Raw genomic sequence first — 10,300 nt, 5'->3', positions numbered from 1 at the left:
AAGGGGTTTTCCCAACTCCTTTTCTCACCAGTTGGTCTGCCTTCTCTTCTTCTCACTTCTTCTCACTTCCTGTATTCAGCAAGATGGAGGATGGGCTTTGACTGTTTGATGAACAGCACAGTATGAAGCACCACACTGGATATAAACATCACCTTTACCATGAAGGATTAATTACTATGATTACTAGAAATCTACTTCAGATGAAGATCAAATAACATGCACAGTAAATGTATATTACATTACAAAGGGTTTCAGAGAAATACAAACTTACATACTGCAGAGGAGAGAACAGACTCACTGTTATCTTTATGATTGTGAGATAATAACACTATCTGACCATTTATCAGCAAATTGCAATTAGTTTCCCTGATTGTCATGTCCAGCAAGAGAACTCAGACCCTCCAGAGAGCAGTATGTGAGTTATCCTCTAACCTATATTATCAGATATAGGATGGGGACCAAGGAAACAATGTCTAAACAATGGGAGGAAAAATCTAACATAGCTGGCAAACAAAGCAGCGTTGCTAAAGCAATGGATTTAGGAAAACTCTAGAATTCACATACATTAGCAGTATAGACAGGATCTTTGTGATGGGAATATCAGGGGAAAAAGAAATTAGGAGTATGACAGGCTAACTCAAGAAAGAAAGAAGTAGTGAAGAAGTGCAAAATATAGAGCATGTTCTATACCTGTCTGTATTTGCGGTTTGTTCCATTCACTTCAATGTATGGGTTAGTGAAAAGCATGTGATACCAATCTGTCATCCATACACAGTCATGTGAACGTGAGCTTGTTGATTTTGATGTGATCCTTTTTGCTGATATTCTTTCTTATGTATCCAAATGGCACCAATGGCTTGTAGTCATGTGAGAGGAGCTTCCCGTTATTATGTACAGTAAATGGTACTGACAAAACTACATTTCTATGTATTATCTTTATGGAAAAACAGCTCCAAAGCTCAAAACAGTTTAATCCCAAAAATGAAAAGGATATTTTTCTTTTATATATCACTTAAAGGACTCACAAATACAGTCTTCATTGTTCTCAAGTGCTCTGCCAGAAAACATGTGAAAACTGTGACAATGAAAGTATTGAACTGACCTTAGGTAAGACTGCAGAGTCTTCTTGCTGTTAGAATTAAACATGTCTCCTTATCAGGTGTGAATGGATGCAAAGAATCTTTATCCATTTGCACCTGATGAAAAGTCGTGTTTGGTCCCATATGCTGACATTTCTTTTTCTACTATTTTGGTATAATGTGTTATCTAATGACACTTTTCTTCCTGTGATTTTATTATTATTATTACAATCGATAACTTTATGACACTTCCAATACCCCTGACAGGTCTTCAGATTTAGCTGTCAACAATTAATAAAGATGGTATTACATAGCCAGGAAAGTCACATTGTCTGGACAGGCACAGAAATAATACAGGAAATACCAATATTAATAAATATACATTTATTTCACTGTGATATTTAAGAACTATATAGAAAACAGGTTCTCGGGTTATTTACTAATGTTATGTACTTACAGCAAATTATCTAGAAATATAAATATAACTAAGGCTTGGTTCACATCTGCCCTGGGCTTTTCCCCGGCGGACCGAAACAGCGGAATGTCGGAGCGCTAAAACAGCGGTTACATGCAGACACCATGGACCCCATTTATTACACAGGGATCCGCACAAGTGTCCACTGTTTTCATACTGAAACCGGTATAGAAAAAATTCCTCTGTGCAGAACTTTTCTCTGCGCTTTTGGTAGTTTCTGCGGCGGAGTCGTCAGTGGAGCAGCAGAGGTGACCTTAGCCTTATATGCCTACAATACTACAGTACACTGTATGTTATTTAAAATGTCAGGTGTCCCAAACACGGTGGAAAAATGACATTCTAAAAAATGTACTGATGATCATTTAATGAAAAGGAAAATATTCAGTCGGTTATGTATTAACATTTTTATTTAAAGCTCAGAAATTTATGAGAATACATGAAACATCATCCTATGTCTGACTAAGGGAAAATGGCAACTTTCTAGCTTCCCTTTTCCTGCCTGTAAATAGAATATTGGGAATTGTGATGGGGCTGGAAAAGTAGTAGAATGGAGGGCATGGGAAGGAGGGTATGCAGCTGCAGCTTCTCATGCAGTATTTACACCAGGGAAGGAAGCAGCACAGCAGAGATATCTAATGTGCTCATAGAAGGAGAAGTCGGCATATTTAACATGGAAACAAACAGGTGTAGCAGAGTTGCCGCAGGGTGATATCTTATCACAGAAGATATGGCACTACCTGCTGCAATTCATCCGACTGCAGGAAGTCAGGTTAACTCTGTACCATTTATAGTAAAAAAAAGCAGGAAAGGGAATTGTCCACGTTATATCTAATATACATTTACTGTGGCCTGTACAGTGGCTGGAACAAATGGTTCCACTTTATGATAACCTAATCTTCTAACCACTCTCACCCATATTCTTACAGTGCGTTTGCATCCACTATGTCAATATTCACTTTCACTGAATATAGGGACACATTATTACCACTGTGGGCTGTATTATCTTCTCTATGTGTATGAACATTACTGTGCTTTTCCACTGACAGCTGGAGTGATCCAGTTATATTCTGCTTGGACAAGCACAAAACTGTTCTCTCTAAACTTCTTGAAGTGCATCATTTCCCCATTTTCCCTCAGTGTAATAACATTGTTGTCTGGTTCACTGAAGGAAACTTCTGTCCTCCTATGGCAATACTGGGCATGGATACACCGCAGACCGGCAGCAAGTGCCATCCCGAGGACTACAGAGCAGCCTAGAAGGATGCCTAGCTGGGTCATGGCAAGTTGCATCCCCCTACCTTTATTTTCTTTCCCATTAGTTGGGACATCAAGCTCTTGGTTAGACTTAGTCACCCATAAAGACGTACCAATCTCTGTGTTCCTTTCCAGGGCTGGAGATTCTGGATAATGTAGAAACTTGGCAGACAGCTCTTTGGTGCCTTTAAGCACTTTATTTTGTGTGGCAGAATGTGAAGAAAGGTGAATCTGTGACTCCTGGAATCTGAATTTTATAGGCTCCTTGATTATTTCTTGAGTTTCTAAAAGTTGCATAGTATACTGAGTAAAGGGGACAGGAGATGTTGGTCTTGGTGAAATTAGCATTAGTCCTTGAGAAACCAGCTGGAAATAAGGTTTGACAAGGTTTCAGTTTTCTTGCAACAGCTTTGCAAATATAATGAAAACAACAAATGCTAATAAAGACATAATAACCACATATTATAACAATTACATATTATAAGAATCACATATTCCTGTGCAACTTTTCATTCAGCTCAAAATTGCTTATGAAGATAAATGCATTACCTTGCAGAGCTTGCGATAAGGTTTACCAAACTGACTTTTATTACAGAGCACCGCTCCGCTGCAGAGATATTCAGACTGTTATAAACATATAAATTTACTTTAGGCTCGTTTCATTTCTCCGTTTGTTATTCCGTTCAGGGGGTCCTCAAGGGGCAATAATTTGCAGCCCTGACCAAAAACCAAAATGCAGATTACACACCTCTAAGGGTGCATGCACACTACGTAACGCCGGGCGTGTATGAGAGCCGTACACGCCGGCATTACGGCAGACTGCCGAACACTTCCCATTCACTTCAATGGGAGCGTTCGTAACAGCGGCGTTTACGAGTGCTCCCATTGAAGTGAATGGGAAGTGTTCGGCAGCCCTGCTGTAACGCCGGCGTGTACGGCTCTCATACACGCCCGGCGTTACTCAGTGTGCATGCACCCTAAGGCCTGATTCACATCTGCATTCAGTATTCCATTCGGGATATCCGCTTGGGGACCCCCCGAAAGGAATACCGAACACATTAAAAAGTGGTGAGCAGTGAAAACACATGGACCCCATAGACTATTATGGGGTCCATGTGTTTTCTGCCGGGTTTCCGCAAGAATCAAGCAGTAATTTTGTATCCACATGATTCATGTGGACAATACCCGGAAAACACTTGGACCCCATTATAGTCTATGGGTTCCATGTGTTTTCATTGCCCACCGCTTTTAATGTATTCAGTATTCCTTTCGGGGGGTCCCCAAGCGGACTCCTTGAATGGAATACTGAACGCAGATGTGAACCAGGCCTTAGGGGTGTGTAATCTGCAGTTTGGCTTTTGGCCAACACTGCAAATTATTGCCCCTAATTCTCTCCAAGGTCTGCCGACTATTGTCCTATTTCGACTTTCCTACTTTAGCAAGCACAGTAAACGCTACTGCACATGCCCATTGAGTGCACCTGGAAAGACAAGTGGGGACAGAGGGCTGTCCTTCATCCAGTGGTGGATGGACCATGGAGGGTCGTGGCACTGTAAAAGGTCAGCTTTCTAGTTATGTATTGCTGGATCAACCTCTTAGATACCATGGTCATGATTGATCGCAGCATCTAAGAGGTTAACACCCATGGTCAGAGTTCAGGGTATTACAGGCAGGTGTTATGTGTTTCTTACAGCTGAAACCTCTCTTATTGTCACCTGCTGTAATAGTATTTCATGGAGGCACACATTTCCATGACATATTATTACATTATGGAGCGGGAAGGGGTTAATAATATTCCATGTGGTTTCTTGATTTACTAGTTTCCATCAGGGTAAGCTCTACTATAAAAAAAAAAAAAAGTCCACCCTCTTTGAATTCTATAGCTTTATGTATCATGACATACAGTGAAAAATAATTCTTAAGAGGTCTTCAAGTTTGGAAAATCCAGCCTCAGTTGAGCAACACACAACCAATTTCCCTATTTCATTAGTTAGTTAAATGCAGCCAAAATGGAAAAAAAAATGTGTGAAAAACTAAGTACACCCAATAAATCAGGTGACTGTAAAAACATCATAGCACTATGCATTATAGCCAAACATCTCCACTTTAGTTTTGCCTGCCCAAAGGACATTGCTTCAGAAGTCTTGTGCTTTGCCTAGATACAACTATGCAAACTTATGCTGTACCGCCATGTTTTCTTATAACCCTTCCACACAAGCCATACTTGTTCAATCTTTTTCTAACTTTACTGTCATGAACTGAAACATTTAAAGAGGACCTTTCATGTCCTTGGGCACATGCGGTTTTATATACTTGACAGTCTAGCTGGGAACGCTCCTCCTGACAGTAGGATCTGTAGCACTATAATGTGAGGGGGCGATCCTTACTGCCCAGCAATGAGGCCTCTCCAGTACTCGTCTATAGACAAGTACTGTCAGGAGGGGGTGGGGCGTTCCTCACAGCTCAGTGTCATCGTTGAACAGTAAGGAACACCCCCTCACATTATAGCGCTACGGACAATACTGTTAGGAGGGGCGATCCCAGCTAGACTGCCAGTCGGCTCTGCACATGTCTTGTTGGCCATTTTTCTATGGCTGCTACCCGAGTGAAGGCAGTCACTGGAAGAAGACGCAGGAGGACGCGCAGCTGCAGAAGAAGAAGGGCATTGCTGGAGAGTCTTCAGGCAGCACTGGGGATATCCCCTGTGCTGTTTGAGTGTAGTAGGACCGCCCCCTGTGCTGTCTGGAGATACATTTGCATATTTAGAAATCGGGAATATCAAGAAGACTTCTAAAGGTTGGAGAAGAATAGCCTTTCTTAAGGCTATTCCTATATGTTAGTAGTAAAATAAGGGATTCTAATGGTAGAATCCCTTTAAATGTAAAGCACAAGAATGATGTGAACAGCAATAAATATTTGGAATTGTCTGCATGTGTTACAATTTATCAATAATTAAATTACATTGATTATTGTACAAATGATGCTTTACCTTCCTTTCTTCTTCACATGTGCGGCACTGAGTTGTACGTTTTCTATGAAGTGTGTGTTGAGTCCTACAGCAAAGAACATAAATTAAAATATATATTGCCATCAGGCTAGGTTCACATATGTGCACGGCTCTCTGTCGCAGGCAATATTCAACTTCAAGGTAAAAGCTCCACGTAGCAATCAACAGCAAAAAAATGGTGCAGAAAAAAATCTGGGCAGAAACGCAACACTTTTTTTTACAGCATTTTTCACAGAAAGTCCCCATAGTTTTCCTCTGCGGAATTTATACCTATATGGAAAATGCAAGCGTTTCCGTAGGTATAATTGACATGCTGTGATTTTCAACGCTTTTTGAAAACGCAGCATTTGTACTCGGATTTTTTTTCTACAATGATTGCCACTTTGCATGTCCAAAACGCTACATTTCTCGCAACATGGGGCGTTGATCTAAGGCAAGAAATTGTTAACTTAGGGGATGGTTGATTTTACGAAAAAATAATATTTATCTTTATTAAATTACTGAACAGGATGTTGTATTCACAGAATGAGACTGATATTTGATATACAATACCTGCTGTTTATACTGTGAGTTGATGTTACGTTCAGACGCTGTGACTTGATGTTCTGTAACGTGACAGTCTGGGCAGGTGATCCATGATACTGAAGAGATAGTTCTGCTTTTTCATGATCATGAACACCGCTAGTGCTGCTGGTCACATACTGTGGAGACGTTTTCATAATAGACGTGACATTACGAAAGACATGCTTCATTTCCTCTGTAACACTGTTGATCAGAATTTCTGGTGGCTTGGTTCTGTTAACGTGAAGCGAAGACGTCTTGTGTGTACCAGCTGAAGTAATGGAATACTTCAGATCTGTTGGAAGAGCAGAAATATATTACAAATATCATGACAATCAAAATAAATTGCCGGATCAGTTGCTGGTATCTAAGTAATAAGGCTCATTCAGCTATGTGAAGTAAAACTATGATGAATAAGGTGGACACAGCCAGAGTCCAAACTATGTCTATGCTCATTATTTCTTTTACATAAGCAACTGTGTGCAGTCTTCACCTTGTAAGATCAGCCATTTGTTTGCCTGCCTTAAAGGAGCATTAAATTTAAAAAAAAATGCGAAGAGAAATAACAAGTATGCCAACATTTGTCCCTTCATCTCTCTCATTACTTAGATTTTATCTTATAATAAAATGTAAACTCATTTATACAGAAGTCTTCATTTTGTCCCAAGAGCTCAGCCATGTTCCTCTCCTGGTCTCTAGCCACAAATGAAACATATCAGCATTAAACAAACCTCTACATCTCTGCAGGTTTGTTATTAGACTGTATTAGGTATCTGCAAATAATCCCCAAACAGTGTGGGCAAGATTACCACTCATTGACTTTTATCATTTATTACCAGCTTCAATGCTCCTTTAACCCAGGGGTGGGCAATTAATTTTCCCATGGGGCCACATGAGAAATTGTAACGGTTCTAGAGGGCCATGCGCACAGCGGCTAATTTAGCTCCACCCACTTCTCAGCTGACTCCGCCCATTCTCAATCATTTTCCCATGTGCCAAAGAAAGTAAAATCCTCCTACAATCACCCTAACATTATACACCCCCCCCCCCCCCATTATAACGTTTCCCTCCAAATGTCCCACAGTATTAAGTCCCTCTCTTGGTGCCCCAGTATAAACTAGCAAAAACTAGAGGGGACATTAAACTGGGGCAGCTGGAGGGAGACATTAAACTGGGGGCAACTAGAGGCAGACATGTCCCCCTCCAGCTACCCCCCATGGTTTAATATCCTCCTCCATCTGCCCCTAGTTTAATGTCTCCACCTACATGTGCATTCAGTTTAACTGCCCCCCCTACATCTGCCCCTAGTTCCCCCCTCTTGCTCACACATGTTGTCTCTTCTCTCTTTATTATCCAGCAGCCCCCATTGCCGGCAGCTTGCAGCAAGCACACAGTCCCATGTGGCTCCGCCCACTAACGAGTCATAGCCTATCCTGGTGATAAGCTGTGATGACATCATCACAGGCCCTTGAAAAACCTTTCACTAGCTATGCGGGCTGGACAGAAGCAGTCAGAGGGCCAGATGTGGCCCGCGGGCCGCACGTTGCCCAGATCTGCTTTAACCCCTTCCCACTGATGGCATATTTCGATTTTTGTTTTTCATTTTTAACTCTCCCCCCCCCCCTTCCTTCAAAACCCCACAACTTTTCTATTTTTCCACTCTCAGAGCCAGATATGGTCTTAGTGTTTGCGGGACAAACTGTTCTTCATGATGCCACCATTAATTATTCTGTACAATGTACTGGGAAGCTGGAAAAAAAATCAGAATGGGGGGATTTAAAGAAAAAGTGCATTTGTGCAACTTTCTAAAAGGCTTCGGTTTTACAGCGTTCACTGTGCAGCCAAAATGACATGTCACCTGTATTCTATGTTTCGGTATGATTCCAGGAATAACATATTTATATGGTTTTATTTAAATTTTAACCCCTTAACAAAAATCCAAAACTGTTAAAAAATGTATTTTCTAAAAGTCGCCATATTCTGACACCCATAACTTTTTTATACTTCAGTGTACAGGAATATATAAGGTGTCTTTTTTTGCAGGTCCAGGTTTACTTTTCAGTTCTACCATTTTGGGGAAATGATATTGCTTTGATTACTTCTTATTCAAATTTTTATCAGAGGCAAAACAGTGAAAAAACGGCAGTTTGTCACTTTTGACTTTTTTTCCCGCTAGAGCGTTTACCATACAGGAAAAATATTTTATAATGCTGTGTGTGAAACTACCCTGAATGTGGTTTGTGGACCAGTCACTGATAGGACAAATAATTCACCAAATGTTAAACAAAGCAAAGATCAACAGGAGTTAAACAGAATGCAGAAGTGAAATTCAGGAAAAGAGGAATGATGCTTTGGAGTAGTGAGAATCTGAGCCAGAAGCCAAGGCAATGCACTAGCTCTATGTACATGACGCACTCCCAGTGATGTTAGTGGGATGTTCTGGCACCATGCAACCATCAGTATTGAACATGAGGACTCATTGGTGCTGACTAATGGATGACTAAGGGAGCACGTTTTGTGTTCTGTTATTCTGAACTTTGAAACAGTATAGCATCTTCCTTGTTCCTCTTAAGCCAATGGGAAGCTTTTTTCCCTATGCTTTCAATGTATTACGCGCAATTCAAAATTGCAATTGCTTGGTCATTTTACCTTGATTATGAAAAATGGCGGTTATTTAGGTCAGGCCCCTGTTAGCGTTTATGTTGGGTGAACCTCACATGATTTATTTTGCAAGGTTTCCTTTAATAACAGGCCTCAGCAATCCTTGACACCATTCAGGAGGCCTGAAGAGGATGAAGAGACCCCAGAGTATAATAACATTTCTGGATGGGACCTTTAAGATCCAAACAAAACTGCAGATAATGGTCACAAATATTGTAACAACCGAACTAAAATAACCAACATGCACAAAATCATGTCGGTTATCCGGATTGTCAGTTGACTTTGATGACTTTTTCACTAACTGCCCAGCCCTAGATTGCAGGTTTTTATATGTTACATGTGTGACCTGCAAGGAGGGCCAGTTCATCATATGATGAAAGGTACAGACTGTAGGTCATGTGCTGAAACTGATCTCAATAAAAAAAACAGCTTAAATACCTGACTTATGCCAATATTATTAATTATTAAAGTTAGTATTATTAGTAGTATTATAAAAAAAACTATAATTAAAAACCAGTATGACATATGATAATACATGTACTTGTTACAGAAGATGTCTCCATGTCTGAAAGGTTTTTCTCTTGATCCGCTGTTGTCCAGTTATGCACATTGCTAGAGACGATAATGGATTCAATTCGTGCCCAATAAACAAAGTATGACTGGACCACCGATACACTGTAAGAAAGCAAACAATTTAATAATATGTTATGTCACCTTTTTTAATCTCATGTATAAACAAATGTATAACTATTCATCACCATTACATCTACATATTGTTTTTGTTTTTTTTAATTTTACACTAATTTATAGACAACCTCTTTAAAGGGGTTGTCTCAGCCTAATTTTTTTTATGGCCACTTCACTGGTGCCCTCCATAGAATGGGGACCATTGATGGGGGCCATTATATTGTGTGGAAACATTGATGGGGCTAATATCCTGTGGGGGGACATTAAAGAGGGGAGTAGTAAAGGGGTTGTCGGGCTTAATTTTTTATGGTCTGTCCTCGGGAAAGAATATAAATACCAAAGTGGAATGGACTCACCAGAAGCAGAAAGCTTCGTCCACTGTATAGCACCCGGGTGTCTTCACTGTAGCTCAGCTCACACTAACTTCAATAAGAACTGAGATGCAGTGATAGCACCTGGCTACTATACTGTTAATGGCACTTTTTGCTTCCTTCACTGTATTGTGTATATGATGGTCAGCAGAACCGGAGACAGACAGCTGATTGGTCCAATGGGCCAGCTTTCAACTGCCTTACC

The 10,300-nt window shown here is 40.5% G+C and overlaps 1 protein-coding gene across 1 annotated transcript in view; it reads right to left on the bottom strand.

Annotated features, from left to right (window-relative positions):
• Positions 1-2,561: 2,561 nt before the first annotated feature.
• The window catches only part of REELD1 (reeler domain containing 1), a 39,683-nt gene continuing 31,944 nt past the window's right edge, over positions 2,562-10,300 (bottom strand). Inside the window, exons 4-7 of the mRNA XM_075262239.1 lie at positions 9,579-9,712; positions 6,368-6,671; positions 5,798-5,861; positions 2,562-3,174 (exon numbers count right to left, since the gene is read on the bottom strand). Coding sequence (XP_075118340.1) covers positions 2,578-3,174; positions 5,798-5,861; positions 6,368-6,671; positions 9,579-9,712 — 1,099 coding nt within the window. The 3' untranslated portion in view covers positions 2,562-2,577. The remainder of the gene's footprint in view (positions 3,175-5,797; positions 5,862-6,367; positions 6,672-9,578; positions 9,713-10,300) is intronic.

This window comes from Leptodactylus fuscus, chromosome 1, assembly GCF_031893055.1.
Source record: "Leptodactylus fuscus isolate aLepFus1 chromosome 1, aLepFus1.hap2, whole genome shotgun sequence".
NCBI lineage: Eukaryota > Metazoa > Chordata > Amphibia > Anura > Leptodactylidae > Leptodactylus > Leptodactylus fuscus.
The sequence above is the reverse complement of the archived record's forward strand: the minus strand, read 5'-3'. Positions and strand labels throughout refer to the sequence as shown.